Source organism: Xiphophorus maculatus, chromosome 1 (assembly GCF_002775205.1).
Source record: "Xiphophorus maculatus strain JP 163 A chromosome 1, X_maculatus-5.0-male, whole genome shotgun sequence".
In the NCBI taxonomy this organism is placed as follows: Eukaryota; Metazoa; Chordata; class Actinopteri; order Cyprinodontiformes; family Poeciliidae; genus Xiphophorus; species Xiphophorus maculatus.
In genome coordinates this window covers 8,336,545-8,353,149 of record NC_036443.1, presented here as the reverse complement: position 1 = coordinate 8,353,149, position 16,605 = coordinate 8,336,545, and the positions used below count along the sequence as shown (strand labels likewise).

The window sequence follows — 16,605 nt, the reverse complement described above, 5'->3', positions numbered from 1 at the left end:
ATCTAGAAAAGTTACTTCAACACAGCGAAAGTTTATTTCCTACTCATCATTGCAAAAACAAATAAATTCTGATATGAAAAGAGCCAGCACTACTCCAAAATGTGGCTGCAAGAGCTTTCCAACACCTGGAACATCTGGAAAAAATAAAACATTCGTTGAAGGATAATTTATCACTGTTTCAGAGCATTTGGCAACCCTTTACAGATTTCTTACACACTGTGCTTGCATGAATAACACATTTATGAACATTTCTACCTCTGAAATGTATATATCAGAGTTTACTTCTTTTTTGTTGCTGTTAATGTCTGCTGTGTTTCTCCTTTTTTTCCCATTCTTGTACAACAAACTTGATCTCTTCTTTGTAAATTAAAATATCGATAACGTAAAGTGCTCAATAGAAATGACTCCGTCTGCAGTTGAGAAAGTTAGTGCAACTGTGGTTAACCAATTTAATGAGGCACATATTAATGAAGGTCACAGTGTTATTTATTTTTAGCCATAAGCTATAAAAACAACTGTGTCAGAAAGTTACTTAATGGAGCATGTTTTAACTTTTAGACCCATCAAATGTAAGGCTGAGTCTAACTGAAACAGTAAACACACTAACCCATTAAGGCATGCTTATTATTTGAATCCTTCCAGTTTCAGTATTAGTACTTGTAGCACCCAGTGGGAAAAATTAGATCTCAAATCTTAATTCATTATTATTGCCACCTTAAACAATAGAGAAGGATGAACTTTCTGTCAAGATTCAGAATCTAGTTGCCAAATTCAATAAAAACAAGTTTATAAATTGTAATTTGAATATTACTTAAATATATCTAGGCGTTAATTGGGGGCAGCAGAGAGGTGTTACAATTGCAGTAAATAAAAAAGGTTGTTGGCTCCAAACCCAGACAGGGTCAATCAACATGAAGTTTGAATGTTCTCTGTATGCAAGGTTCACTTCAGCTACTCTGGATGCTGCAGTTCAACAATCAGCATGTTAGGGATAATTGTCTAAGTTTCCCATTGTGTTTGAGTGTGTCTGTCTGTCTATGGTTGTTTGTCCTGTGTGGTGTTGCCCTACTTGAGGTTGTCCCGAGTCTGGGTAATGTACTCTTTCCAGGCCCTTTTGCCTCCCGCTGATCTTGGCTTGGCTCACTGCTGCAAGCATCTTGAACTGTTTTTGGTTTTTTTTCCTTCTCTGCTCTCAGGCTGGATGTCTGCTTCATATCCCTCTTGGGGTTATGATGTTATTGTAGATTTTTGGTGTGTTATAGCCAGCTGAATAAGTGCCACAGGAGTCAGGTTCAGGCTTCTCATGAAAAACAGTCGGCTGCCCTAGTTTCACATGAATAAATACTGAGCAAGCCTGTTCCCACCCTCAGTCTTTCTTTCTGTCCACCAACGTTTGAATCGTCTATAACCATGATGCTCTTCAGTGCTACTTTGTGTGAGTATAAACTCCTAAAATGTCTTTCTGGATGAGGTTAAATTGCTTTTGATGGGTCATATGTTAGTAAGGACTTAGTAGATTTTCTTTTCCAGATCTGGCATCAACCTGGCTGCTTGTAGATGCAGGTACACAGCTTTTCTGTCTGGTTTGAAGAAGTGTGGATACATTTCCAACCTTCCTGTATTATAATCATACTCTTATGATGCATCCTTAGGTATCGCTAAAGAGACTGTTACCACCTGTGTGGACAACGTTGTGCATCGTTTGAGCTGTGGTATGACTTGAAACTAAAGGATTAAGAGGTTTGGTTTAGTGTCAAACTAAAACTATTAAAGTCTTACTTGGTTTGTTTCCTACAGATTTGGAGAGCGTGATAAGTGTCGAGACGTCCCTGTACGGCCGCAAGGACAATGTGACGTGCAATGAAGGAAAGAGTCCAGATGAGGTTTCCAACACCAACTGCTCTCTTGTTGGCGTCGCTAATGTCGTCAAGGAAAGGTACACAGTTGTAGTGGCTCAGCTGTGTAGGTGTACAGTACGGAATAATTACATGCATATTCAAAGTTGGTACATGTCAGAACTTTTGTGAGTCCACTTGATTTCTAGTCATTTTTGTTTTTTTGCAGATGTAATGGAAAAAAGGTGTGTGAGCTGAGCACAGATGTCTTTGGCAGATCTGATCCCTGCGGGGCCACCGCCAAATATCTGCAGACCACCTACACCTGCCTCCCTGCCTGTAAGTCGCCCCGCCTGGGTTTGGTTAAACTAAGACTTTAAACTTACTTTAAAGTGAATAAAGTTACACACATCTAACATGTGTTTGATTTAACTGGATTCTTGATTGTAGTGGAGTACTAAATATAAAGGTGATGCAGTGGAAACCAGTCATGGAGATTTATATTGTCCGTCACAGCAGAACAGCCTTTGGGGTTAATTTTGTAATCATGTGATTTCTGCAACTTTTTCAGTTCACCGCGTGATATGTGAGCACTCTCTATCAGACTTAAGTTGTGGTAAGATCTACTTTTTTTCAAAATACATATAATCTATACGACAATATAGATTATATGCCATATCAATCTATATCCTTGACAATCCATCAAGGATATAACAATCCATTCTGTCTTGTTGTCAGATCAAGGCCAGGTTATTGTTGTCCATGGAGCTGATTACGGACGCAGAGACCAGACCACATGTCTGTACGGACGCCCAGCCAATCAGATCCAAAACACAGCCTGCTCCAGCCCCACCAGCACAGTTGCTGAAAGGTAGTTTCTCCGTTCTGTTCCAGCTTCCTTCGGCAAGCCTGTATATCTATACTGGCTTCAGTTGAGAAATCGGATTCGTTGTGCCCCTTTACAGCTGCCAAGGTAAAAACAGTTGCATCATTAAAGCCAGCAACTCTGTGTTTGGAGATCCTTGTGTGGGCACTTACAAGTACCTGGAGGTGGCTTACCACTGCCAATGTAAGTGGACTGAAATGTTGTCTTGAGCTACACTAAAGTTAGCGTAGGTCTACGTCGGCCAAGAACAAAAGAATAGAAGCAAATATTTTTAAGCGGCTAAACACTTTAGTATATAAATATATATCTTCATTGTTTCAGTTTTTAAGTAGATTTGGTATTTAATTGTAAAGTAAAAGTGTGACTATGTTGCTCAATCAGTACCGTAAAACAGAAATCTTATGCTTTGTTTTGTTTCCCTCCTCAGATGCTGTCACTCCAGATGAGCAGATATAAAAGCAGATCATACAAAAAAATACAAGATGATCTGCATTCGTCATGTTTAAGGGCTCTTTTCTTACTCATCTACTTTCTCGTGTTAAATAAAATATATAATAAAAGTTTGTTTTTTTTAAAAACTGTTCCTTTTTTAAGACTTCTGCCAGGAATGTGACTTTGTCTGGTAATTCTAGGTGTTCCAGGAAGTCAAAGAGGGGATAAAAGCTAACAGGTGCTATCGACTGTTCAGGAAACCTGCAACACAAAATGCTGTTACTGTGATTTATCTCCAATATGCTCTTTGTACAAGTGACATTTTAAATGTTAGTCAGAGGAGGTTTCATTTGTCTTGAAGACAGTTTAATGCTGACGTTTAAAGTATTGCAGTCTATGTTTCAACTTGAATCTGAATTTTAATGACACAGAAGATAAAATAATTCAATAACACTGTACAATTTATAAAATTAGAAATCTAAGTGCTGCTTCCCGTATATAATATCATGTCATTTAACCTAAATAGATGATTTTATCAACAACTCTGACAAAGTGCTTTGTCAGAGTTGGAAAAATGTTGAACTTTCTAAAATGTAAACTGGTGGGGGTGGGAGGGAACTCTCTATACACATAAATCAAAGTGTTATGCTTTATAAATGATTCTGTTGTCCGTAAAGCAACCGATTCTCTGTTGACCAACAAATAAACTTATCATAAAAGTATCTGACACCTGACTCCAGGATTTCTGTTGAATTTTTTGTAGTCGCACTTCTTCTTTTGGGCGTTAAAATACTATAAAAAAGAACATCTGTTTAGAAAAACTGGACGGAAAATTACCACATCTGTTATGGATTAGTGCCCACTTTGTATTAGTTAAAAGTCTATTATAAACAATCTGTGGACCTGCGAGGGTGTGTTTTAAATTCTGTCTGAGATGAGAGAAAGATCCAACTGTCTCGCCGACGCAGACGATCATAAACCGTTTTTGGTCCACAGGGTGATCAGTCATGGTTGAGTCAGTCGGGCCTGGCTTTGTTTGGCTAAAACTTTCTGCCAGACTTGCACTTCTACCCTGATCACATCGACCTAATATTACAGGATAAAGACAGTTTCATGTTCAGAACTGTAACATTCAATTAAGTTCAAATATGGATCATTTTAATGGCAAGAAAATAATGCGGGTAACCTTCATTTGACTAATTTAAACCACGACTTCAGACGATCAAACGTTCGTTAACTGTAGAGATCAAACGACCTCAGATGAAAGCTTTGTCACCGATGTAGTAATTTTGCACTTTAAAATTCAGCAGAATGTCATACCAATGGGTTTTCTTCAGCCATACCAATAAGGGGAAAAAAAACTAAGTTTAAGTAAATGATTCACATATTTTAGGGGGAACCTGTAATCATTCAGTACAGGAGATCCTCTCTCAAGGAAGTACATCCAGGAAATATCACAGAACTGACTATCTTTACAGTAAACGGATGAGTCACCTCAAAGCTTGTTTAGAGGGGGAAACACCAACTATAACGATAACATTTGGTAACTTTGGATTTACCTTCATTGATTTTTCACTTCTCTAACTGCAATGTGATTCTGTATTAATCTATTAATGGGAGGAGCCACACTTTGATCTTAGTCATATTCTTTGCACTGTACAGTAAAGTCATTGTGCTCTTGTTTTGTTGCTCCATCTTGACCCAGTTGCACTGGAGTCACGGACACATTTTTTTACAGGTGGATAAGAGCCATTTGAATAAAGTCAAGCCTTTGTTCAGCTCTTCATCCAGCCGCATAAATAGAGGAGTCTTGTGTCAGCATCAGTCCAGCTTCTCGTTGGGGACTACAATCTTTGAACCATGCTGTTGTTCAGACTCAGCTCTGCGCTATGTGAGTACGCTCAAAATTATAACAGTGATCACCGGTATAACAAATCAACAATACCTAAATATATTCTCTCTCTGTGATTATATTCTGCTAAATTTATAAGTAACTTCCATAAAACAGAACGATTATGTTTTGGCCAATTTCACAATAAAATGCAAAGTGAGCTTTTTCATTACAATCTGGCACTTTTCTCTATCCCTAGTGCTTGCAACAGCTTGCTTACCCATGGTATCTGGTAAGTATTTACAGTTATGGAAATTTACATAACTAATACCTTTTACTTAAAGTACTTTTTTAATTTGTTTTTTACAGTTGCTGTTACTGAAAAGGCCACAACCTGTGACGACAGCGATAATATCCAGCATTTGAGCTGTGGTTAGCTAAAAGACCTAAATTTACTTTACAATTGAATAAATCTTACATTAAAGTCGCAGTAGGTAACTTTTACAGAAATGCTTCTTGCATGTTAAAACTGTCCTCAGGTCGTGAAAGCATAGTACGAGAAATAATCTGTGAAAAGATAGAGCTCCTCTTCCCACCCAGAGTTACTATTGCCATCTGCAAACATGCACCTCTCCCGGTCAACGCGAACACATGGATGATTGTTTATGCTGGGATTGGTTTTTTTTAAATGATAACCTATAGTTTTTTTTTTTTTGACCAGGAGCGGTGCATTTTTGTAGATGACAACAGGACAATAGCAGGCAGAATTGATTGATTTTTTTTACACACATTACCTGTCATGTTATACTGTCACGACATGGTGATAGCTTTAACAAATATGTAAAAAAGGAAACATTTCCTTATAATGGTTACTGCAGCTTTCATCATATAAAAAATGGAATTTCAGTCAATGGCTTGATTGTAAACTATGAATTTTAGTCAAGCTTGTTGTATCTGAAAAATTGTCTTTGCATATTAGGAACAGAAATTAAACCAAACATTAAGTACAAAACATCCAGTATTGTTCCTTATGGTTTTCTGTTGCGTGTAACAGATAACGGAGTGATCAGTGTGCAGTCAGCCCTGTATGGACGAGCTGACCGACAGATCTGCAGTGAGGGCAAGTCTCCCAAGCAGCTTGCCAACACACAGTGTTCTCAAGACGGCGCCGTGGGCATCATCAAAAACAGGTAAGCCTCATTATGGCCAACTTTAGCTGTCAAAACTATGTCGCTACGCACAGCAAGTAGGAGCACAACTATGTGCTTTCCGAGTTGCATGCGGCATCTCTCCTGAGAGGTGCCTAATCTGTGTCATGCCTCTGTTATTGATCAAATCACACACACACACGCAAACAGTTGTTAAATATAGAAAATGGCAACTAAAAATAATTTTGTAGCTGTCACTTTGGCACCCTATCAAGTGCAGTGCGCCTATGCGTTGCACACAGGGCATACAAAATTTTTGCGCCACTGAGAGCAGGTTACGGTCAAGTCAGGAGCTCAAATGTTTGTGTTTGAGAGAATACGTTTTCTGTTGGCATACAAGACCTACTAGCTTGGAAAGTTACATTTTTGTCTGAATTTTTTATTCTTCTTTTTTTGGCACATGAATCTTCTAGAGCAGGGATCTTTCAATAGTTTGAAAATTAGCTAAATTCTCTTCCAAGATAAATTAGGAGTTGCTACTCTCAGGTCATTGCTGACGTCTTCGCCACAGCGTTGTGTCAGTACCCAGACCAGCAAGCTGACCAAAGTCCTGCCTTTATAGACGTGCTCACTTGATCATCAAGGGCATTTTATTAGCAGCCGACTGTTTTCTATTTGAAGGTTAGAAAAACAGGGAAGTACCCTTTACAAAAGAAGATGCGCAACATTTAGGTAGAGAATAACTAACTGGTGAGGAGTCAGAAGTTTAGTGATTATATTTAATCTTCTGTATACATTATTTTTCTTTTATTGCACTATTGAGGAATTCAGTGGCACGCGCTGTAACTGTCATTGTAACAGGTGTGATGGCAAGAGGGTGTGTGAGTTCAACACAGGTGACGTCCGCAGCTCCGATCCCTGCGTCGGCATCGCCAAGTATCTGGAGACCAATTACACCTGCCTCCCAGCAAGTCAGTCATCTTTGAATGGCACCAAGAACTGAGCAGAGCTGCACATAAAGTCGTGAAATGTCTAAGGTTGTCCATGTCGTTCATTTTCACAGATCGTCTTGTCACATGTGAACACTCCAATTCACATTTGTATTGTGGTGAGTACTTATTCTCCATTTACAAACGAATGAGTATGAATTAAACAAACATGAGCATGATTACTTTATCACCGCTGTGTTCCTTATGGTTTTCTGTTTCCCGCTCTCTATCAGATTATGGGCAGGTCATATTTGTCTATGGGGCCGACTACGGACGTCGAGACCGCACCACCTGCTCTTACAGACGACCTGCCTCTCGAACTGAAAATGTTTACTGCTCAAACCCCACCAACATAGTGGCTCAAACGTAAGTACTGGGTCGTTTTCCTAAGGGAAATAAACATAAAATAACATAATAAAACTCCTCATACACTTTTGACCTCAGGCACAACTAAATGCGGCTCAAAGGTTTTACAGTGTATCCATAACAAGATCCGGTGGAAACATTAGCATTTAGTATAGAGCTATGAAGTGTTGGTCTCCACACAGATCTCTTGGTTTTTCGTTTTTGTTCCACTTATAACTTCCAGATTAAGCTAAGTTTAATTCACAAAAATTCACACCAAGTACAAACAAGTAATACTATCAAGAGGGAAACAAAAACAACTATCCAAACTAACCTGGCCCTGCATGAAATAATTACTTCCTTTCTTAAGTCATTAGCTGATTAACCACAGTCAATCTCACCAGCCATATATATACTGGTCTTACTATTGCTTCCCCTGCTATCAGAGGGTTGCCGGTTCAATTCCCGGTCTGCCTGCACAAGACAAGACACTTCAAACCGCATTGGCTGCTGGTGTTAGTCAGAAGGGCTGGCAAACTTGCAGCCTTGCTTCTGTGCGACTGCCCCAGGGCAGCAGCAGCTACAATCCAGTAGCTTCCCATCATCGGTGTGTGAATAATGTGCCTTTTTGAGATTTCAATCTTGATTAAGAGACAAATTTAACAAACAAACGTAAATGGAAAAAGGAAAAACTGCTTCACAAAAAAAAGACACTTCTTGTTTCACTGGGAAAGCAGCACTAACGGTTTGTCTGTCACCTGCTCATCCGCAGCTGTAACGGGAAAAACAGCTGCACAATCAGAGCCCACAACTCAGTTTTTGGAGACCCGTGCAGAGGCACATTCAAGTACCTGGAGGTGGCTTACACATGTCAATGTGAGTAGCTTAAAGGCTTTTTTGTCCCTTTGTGACAAAGGTGTGCCACTTTCTTAGATCAACTGTCCGTAGCAGTAAGTGTCTTTTCTGATTTGAAAATTCTGTTTTGTTTGCAGATCTTTGAGTGACTTCAGAAAGATCTGCATGATCAACACAAGAATTGGAAAACACATTGTTAGCACATATAATTTTATTTTGTACAAAATTATACCCAGATTAGTATAGGTCATGCTAATGTGTAATGTCTGTAATTGGACCAGATTATTTGATTATATGATTTTTTTTTCAGCAGATGTTGGCAAGTGTATTTGGTTCCCATTGAGGAGTTACATTACTCAGGTCTGCCTAAAGAATTAAAACTGTCAAGAAATAATGAATTTAGCATCTATGTCATTGTTGTGTTCATGATTAGTTTTTTCTGCCTGAACTCCACATTCTGGCTCAGTTACCATGTTGTCCCCTGCACGAGAGAAAGGATTATGCCAAAAAAACGAAATAGATAAATAACGAAAGTTAAAGAATTAAAATAAATCTGTGAAAATGCAAGAAAAAGTGACCAGTAAAAGTAAGCGACACTGACCAATGGGGGTTTGTGTGCATAAAAAAAAAAAAAAAAAAAAGATCACAGAGAAATAGACATTTGGAGTATTTGTTGCTTGGGGATGCATCCAAAAATATGAGAAAATTCATACAATAACTAGATGGGTACATTTACATTCGGTCAATATTTCATACAAACGTGTCTGTTTTGAATGTGTGAAGTCGGACGCATCGTACCAAACGGACTGTGAGAAAAGCTCAGGGTTCAAAAGGGAAAACTGTTAAAATGATCGGCTGTAAATGGGTGCTGACATTAAATATGACTACCAAATGACAGTGAAGTTACTGAATTCTTTGGAGAGATCCGTTTTTGACGGGTAAACCACCTTCAGGTTGCCATCTTGATCAACGGTTCGGACCTGTTGGACGATGAGCTGGCTGGAGGTTTCTGCGTCGGCGGCTGGCTGCCGTGCGCCGTCCTCCTCTCCGTCTGACCCGGCCTCCTCCTGATGCTCGGCAGTGAACTTGTTCAACTCTGCCATTTTCTGGTGAGGAAACAATCAACCGTACAATGAAGCTGCTGCTGCTGCTGCTGCACAAGCAAATGTCAGAACAATTACGTTAACATTTTTAACTTGATAAATTCTGACTAAAAAGCCGTGAAACAAATGCGGCATGAATCGAATTCATTGTAAAACATTTGAGCAAATCCGCATCGTAATGTAGCTTAACTTTTAATCAGACACTAAAAGACAAGAAAAGATTTTTGCAGGGAGTGTTTTAATGCCAATTACAAAGATCATTTCCATGTGAAATGATCTTTGTATTAGGCCTGTAAGGAAACAATTAAGAAGTAAGAAAGGACACCTGAAAAGGAAGGAAGGGAAGAGATGAGTACAAAGAGTTAACAACAGAGAAGATTGGACACAATGGAGAGAAGAAAGGAAGACCAGAACGAAGGCAGGCAGGTTGGATACTGTTACAGAAGAAAAGAGCACTTACGAATAAAGGCACAATAAGAAATAAGAAAGGAAAGATGTTGCAAAATGATTTGAGGCGAAAGCAAAGACAATGAATAAAAAAAGCAAAGGAAAGACGCTTATGGAGGGACACATTGAAGAAAAGAAAGAGAACAACTTCTGACGGTGGGAAAAGGGAATTAGGTCTGGAAATCGTTGTTTTTCTGTACTTTTTTCATCTTCCTCCTGACCTGACTGAACACTGAAATGAAATGCTGTACATTTGAAGCCTGTATTTCTGGGGAGAGTAGAAATCAGTGAACAGAAACCTAAAAACATGCATTTTTGAACATTTTGTTGGCTTTCCGGTGAGAACATAGTTTAGAGTGTAAAGCTTGTACAACAGTTTAGCAGCAAAATGGCTGAAAATTGCATCGGCTCTGTGATTTAGCAACTCTTGTTAGGCTTGGCAACATTTACCATCAGCAACTCTTCCCTTCTGAGGGGAATTATTGTGAATTTTTCTAAAACACCATGTTCTTTCAAAACCTTGGCACTCAAAAATAAAATATCCAACTCCACTCAGGAGAAAAACAACAGGAGTGCTCGAAAAGAGCCACAACACCAAGTCAGCTGAGCAGTTTACCTCGGACAGTCTGTGTGTTATCGATTGTTCAGAAAACCGATCAATCATTTGCTGGTGCTTGGAAATAACTAAAAAAATAAAACATTTTTTTTTTTTATAATAAAAAAATATACGTCTACATTTGTTGACAATCGGGTCTCGGAAATGAGCAGAAATCAAATCTTTTCCCCAACGTTCCTCCACCTCCACTTCAAGGACGAACTGGGACGTGAAATATAACACTTTATTTTCACACATCCTGATGCGTGTCAGGCGTGAAAGTTCAATTCAATTGGTGGCCTGCAGAGGAAACAAAACAGTACCAGCAAAACAAGATACCGAAAACTGGACGCTTACTATGATCATAGCATCCATGACATCTTTACAGGTCTGCAGGCTGGTTGAGCTCGTCACTTCTATCAGCAACTCTGTCGTCGTCTTCTTGATCTGCACAAGAAAGAAGTTGTGTGCTCTGTTATATGATAGGAAGAATCAAAACAATATATTTTGGTATGACAGAGTCATCTTGCAAAACGAGATACACTTGCTAAATTAAATTTAGCACGATTTGATTTCTGTAAATGGTTTAAATCAGTGCTGTTCAAAGCTCATTTGACTGTCAAAGTGTCTTCAAAAGAAAGCCAGCAGACAAACACTACGCACAGACCTTGGTTTTCTCACTGTTAGTAATTGGTGGAAATGAGATCACATCTCCATCTGCATCCACTAAGCAGGGGTAGACGGATTTCCCTTCCAAAAGCTGCAGGTATCTGTTGAAGAAGAAATCTATAAACCACTTGGCAGAGAAAGGCGATTTTGAAGGACCAGCACACCGCAACAGAACACTACATGAGACAAATAAACAAAACAGAATCCTAATACAAGAGTGTTTTTGCTGACTGAAATGTATTTCCTTGCCATTCCTCCTCTGGGACCAACTCATAAGAGGATTTTTGACGAACAACCAACAGTCCAGTCTTTTTCCTTCTGACACTTCCACTCAAGTCCCCATCAATATGTTTTCCCTGTTAAAGTGTCCTTAACAAAAACCTTGAGGAAAGCCTCCGTTTCTGCTGGACAATTCCCAAGTCAGCAATCTTCCCCATGACTGTGCAAGTCATAACATGTCTATAATGTTAAGCTGTGACAAAGTAGTTGTTTTTTTTTTTGTGGTCTGATGCAATGTTGACATTTCCAGAGGAAACTAATTCTGCAGCTGCCGTGTTGTGTGGAAGGGTTACTGACTTGTGGAGGCCGGTCACATTCTGCCTCTTCTTCTGCTTCCTGAGCTCATCGGCCTCTAAATGAAGCTGTCTTATCAGCTCGACGGCCGTCATCTCCCTCCGACCCAGGGGCACCACCTGAAAAAAAAAAAATGTAATTCAAGAGAGAAACTTTAGATGTTTTTCATCTACATGTCATCTATACAATGCTGTGCAGACATTTCCCACCACTCCTTATAATATTTAGCTGAAGAGGTTCCTGCAGTATTTTGGCCTGTTAAGGTTTTCTTGCATGCTCCTTTGCTGAATTAATCTACTGATGATGGTCAAGACTTTTGCACAGTAATTTAGAACTGCTGTTCAACTCCACTGAAAGCCCCCTGCAGCGGCATACCTTCAGTCGGGTCGGTGGTCTCACATCGTAAACCAGTGGACCTTTCACAAGCTGCGCATCATGGGTCGCGATGGTTGCAATTGTTCTTCTACCGCACAAATCATCGTGGAGCTTTGTCTGCAAAACATCTGAGTAGTTACACATTACTAACTAGTGGTAGGAAGCATTTCATAAACATAGCCTTTTGGGCGTTTGGTTTTTACCTGAGCCATTAGGAAGCGTTTCAGAGCATTCCCTGGCTTCAGACTCATTCCTCTGACCAGGCAGCACACCAGGTACGGTCGGACATCTTTGACCTCAGCGTTGACCTTAACTGTGAGCGCCGTGGGCACCTCGGAGACATGGAGCACCCTCACCACCATCTTGTTCAGCTCCTCCACCTCATCTTTTTCCTCCCTCGCCTTTCCCTTCTTCTTCTGCTGCTGCTGCTGCCTTTTCTTCTTGTCAGAGTCGCCTCCCTCTTCATCCCGTCTTCCTCTTCCTTTGCCTCTCAGGTACTCTAGGATGGACTTGGTCTGACAGCCATTGACCATCTTCTCCAGGCGCTTGTCGCCAAGCTTGTTGCCCTTGAAGTTGATCTCCTTTAACTTGGGGCAGTCGCTCAGATCTGAAGGAATCTCACTCAGCTTGTTGTTGGAGACATCCAGCACCTGCGAAGGCCGATGTAAGGAAGACAAAACCGTATGCACGAGCTGAGTTTCACACCCTAGAAAAATAGCACATTTTGTCACATTACAACTGTAAACTTCAAGATTTTATATGGAGCTTTTATGTAATAGACTACAGATGAAAGTTCTTGATTAATGAGTTAGTCTAAAGTTGACTAATCTTATTGATAGACTAACAATTAATTGATAAGCGGCCATTTTCTTAAAAACCTGACTTTTCTCTCGCATTAAGTTACAAGTAGATGGGAACTAATTTTAATATAATAAAACATTAATTCGACAGTTAATTGTAATTTGAATCATTGTTTACATCTCTATAATAGACCAACAAAGTAGTGCATTATTATGAGGTACAAGGAAGATGACAGATGGTTTTGCATGTTTTCGGTAAAGAAAACCGTGAAAAGTGTGGGGTGCATATGTGTTCATACTTCCTGTGACTAAACATTGCAGAACCAGTTTCACACAGTATATCTCTCCACCAGCTTTTCACATCAGGAGTCTGACATTTTTGCACAATCTTCATTGCAAATTACCTCAAACTCAGTCCAAGATAGTTTCAGGATTTTTTTTTTTCCCAAGGCTAGGCACAGATTCTCAGTTGAATTTAAGTCTGGACTTTGACTGGGCCATTTCTAAACATGACTGAGTTTTGACGAACACCATTGTACTGCAGCTATGGTTGTATGTTTAGGGTTTGCTGTCCTGCTGGAAAATGAACGTCCTGTCCAGTCGCAACACTTTATCAGGCTCTTGCACGTTTCCTTCAGATATTCCCCAAACTTTTAGCTCATTCTCTCTTCCATTATGACCAGCTTTCCTGCCCCTGCTAAACTAAAGCATCCCACAACCTGATTCTGCCACCACCATGCAATAACACTGGAAAAGTATTTTCTGGGAAATGTCCAGTATTAGTTTTTTTTTGCTACACCTGGTATACTGATAATATAGATCTGACAATTACATTTCAGTCTCATTTGACCAGAGCACCTTGTTCCAGGTGCCAGGTATCCTTTAAATGACTTTTAATACACTTTAAAAAGAACTTCTAATTGCTTTCTTTCAGCAACTGCTGAACTGAGCAACTGTTGACAGATTTCCCCACCTGAGCGGTGGATCCCTGCAGCTCCTCTTGAGTCACTATGATGTTGCCACGTTCTTACTAGTGTGTCGTGATGGACTGCACAGTACTTTGCGAGATCTCACCTTTAGAGCTGATAGCTTACAAATCTCTCCACTCAGCTCGTGGATTGAGTTGTCAGAGGCCACCAGGGTGCTGAGCAGGTCCAGCCGCTCGGAGAAGAGATCAGGAGGGAAAGTAGTGATTTGGTTCTTGGAGACATTGATGGTCGCCAGCTTGGTGCACTGACTCAGGCCACCTGGAAGAGCCTCCAAGCAGTTGCAGCTCACATTAAGAGTATTCAGCTCCTTCAACTGAGCGATCCCCTGTGGCAAGCATTTCAGGTTGTTGACGGACAGATCCAGGACCTTCAGCGACTTCAGGATGCCGATGACATCCGGGACAGAGGTCAGCTTGTTCCTGCACAGGACCAGGCTTTGGAGGTTGGTCAGATGTTGGATTTCCACGTGGATCTCTGTCAAACTCGGACATTGGCTGACTTCAAGATAATTCAGCAACTGCAGGGAATAAAGAGAAGAGGGAAGCCCCCCGCAGGAAGAAATCCTCTCATCAACGCCACCGCCCTGTAAAACCAGCTCACGTCGCTGCTCTGTCGCTGCTTTCTCTATTTCGGGCCACTTTTCCATGTTAGTCGTGCTACCGAGTAGAAATGAAAGGAGCTCGATGGAGCTCTTCTTCTTTTGAGAGTTGTTGGGAAGCTCACACGCAGCTCGAGTGGCTTTACTGCCACCTACTGGGCTGAAAGGTGTGGACAGCTCATATAAGCGTGGAAACAAAACTGTTTCACAAGTCTGCGCGATCCCTCTCAATAAATTAAAACATTTTACAAATGTTATATATTTTTATTTTAGCAACCTTAATAAAACAGACAAATCTGATTTATTTACTTCTTCGCTTTCAGGTAAAGTTTAGATGACTCACCAGGCATCCACTAACAAAAACACCCACTTGGCAAGCATGCAATCACATGCACATTTATGTTTTATGTCTTTTTAAAAAAAAAATTACATTTAAAAGGACACCTTATGTAATTTTTGGAAGCAAGTCCATCAAGCTATACAATCGGAAAACAAAAGCATTAGCAGCAGTCAGAGATTCGTTTTCTTGTGCATAAACTCGTAGTTGAGTAATCTGTCCTGTTTCCACTCAAGAATCATAATTATCCAGAAAATAGAGGTATACTGCTTACGTCTGAAATCCCATATTTGGAAGAAAGAATAAAAAAAGATTAAAAGCACCACCAACTTTATCCAAATAGTTGAATAAATAGCTCAAAAATTAAAAGAAACAAATAGAAAGAAACCATTATCTGAGGAAATATTTTCATGCAATCCTAGGAAATAAGGCAATCTGGAAGTTTTAACTTTTAAAAATGTTAAGCAACTAATTTAAAGTAAAAATCTGCAATATTTTTTATATATATTTTTTGTACCCCACCAGTGGATCTTTTTGTGGGCTCTATAGTGTCCCTTATGCGGCAAATGTCTCCGGGAGTCGAACCCGCGACGAGGACTCAAGGCCTCCAAATGTGGGTCGTGCTATCCCCTACGCCGCCACGGCACGCCCAAAAAATCTGCAATATTTTTTACACTGACTAACAGAGTGCTGCAACTCTACTGAGGTTCAACTGCATAACCTAAAATCTCTTCCTACCAGGGAGAGTATGGTCTTTTCCATACAGTAAAATTGTAGATGACAGAAGTCGGACTTGTGCTGAAAGTCTGAAGTGTAGATGGTCAGAATACAGTGTCCTGTGGTGCTTCTGTGTTGCTGAAAAGTCCTTCAGTCTCATGAACGGTGGTCTGTTTATCAGGTAGTCGCAGAGTTAGGTGATTATTGAGGCCTCCAGCTGTGTCTTCTGGAGTTTCTCACAGAGCAGATCAGGCTGAATTGCTAAATGCACTGGAGAAATCAAAGAACATGATCCTCACAGTGCTGCCTGCTTTGTCCAGATGACAGCCGGTTTGTTGAAGCAGGTATATGATGACATCTTCTACTCCACCTCCATGGCGATAAGCAAACTGCAGGGGGTCCTGATATGTGCTTTTCTGCTTATTCAGGTGGGTCAGCAGGAGTCTCTCCTGGACCTTCATGATGTGGGATGTCATGACAACAGATCTATAGTCATTTATAACTGATGGGTGAGTTTTCTTCTGTACCAGACCCAGGCAGAATGTCTTCTGTAACAGTGAAACCTTCTGTTGGGTCAAGCTAAGGTTGAAGAGGTGTTGCAGAATCCTACAGAGCTGCTCTGCACAGGCCTTCAGGACTCTGAGGCTGACACCATCTGGACCTGTAGCCTCGTTCTGGTCCAGTCTCTCCAGCTGCCTCTTGACCTGACTTCTAGAAACAGAAAAGTGAAAGGAAGAGGCTAAGGGAGCAGAATCATCTCCTGATTTGGTTGAAGAGAAACCTTTGGAAGCAAAAGAGTCCATTTACTGAGGTGAGCAATGAAACATCTGAGGTTTGACAGGAAAGCTGTGGGTCAGAAGTGGATGGGATGTTTGCAATCAAGATGTTTTTAACAAAGTGAATTTAACACCATAACCTTCACAAAGTTGATATTTAGTGCATTATTATGTCCCCATAATGTCCAGGAGCTCTGTCAGAAGACTACTGTCATCCTCCTGATAGCTGTCTGAGTTGACCAATATAAGAAACTGGTCAACTGAGATTCGTATAATTTCAAGTGGACTAAGTTATTTGCTCTAGA

General features: G+C 40.3%; 2 protein-coding genes across 2 annotated transcripts; one reads left to right on the top strand and one right to left on the bottom strand.

The window, feature by feature from the left end:
- Positions 1–1,228: 1,228 nt before the first annotated feature.
- Positions 1,229–8,962, top strand: LOC102219045 (rhamnose-binding lectin-like). Its single transcript, XM_023341201.1, has 16 exons — positions 1,229–1,435; positions 1,531–1,563; positions 1,653–1,712; positions 1,798–1,936; positions 2,065–2,174; positions 2,407–2,451; positions 2,574–2,706; positions 2,801–2,904; positions 5,145–5,276; positions 5,354–5,416; positions 6,039–6,174; positions 6,994–7,103; positions 7,196–7,240; positions 7,355–7,487; positions 8,239–8,342; positions 8,459–8,962. The coding sequence occupies exons 1-16, from the start codon at positions 1,411–1,413 to the stop codon at positions 8,464–8,466; spliced, it is 1,380 nt and encodes a 459-aa protein (XP_023196969.1). The 5' UTR covers positions 1,229–1,410; the 3' UTR covers positions 8,467–8,962.
- Positions 8,518–16,000, bottom strand: lrrc47 (leucine rich repeat containing 47). The gene is made up of 8 exons (XM_014469156.2): positions 15,824–16,000; positions 13,958–14,647; positions 12,287–12,733; positions 12,084–12,200; positions 11,712–11,827; positions 11,134–11,236; positions 10,824–10,913; positions 8,518–9,427 (listed from the first exon to the last, which is right to left on the bottom strand). Exons 1-8 carry the CDS (start codon positions 15,998–16,000, stop codon positions 9,206–9,208), a joined length of 1,962 nt encoding a protein of 653 aa, XP_014324642.1. The 3' UTR covers positions 8,518–9,205.
- Between the last annotated feature and the right edge of the window lie 605 nt (positions 16,001–16,605).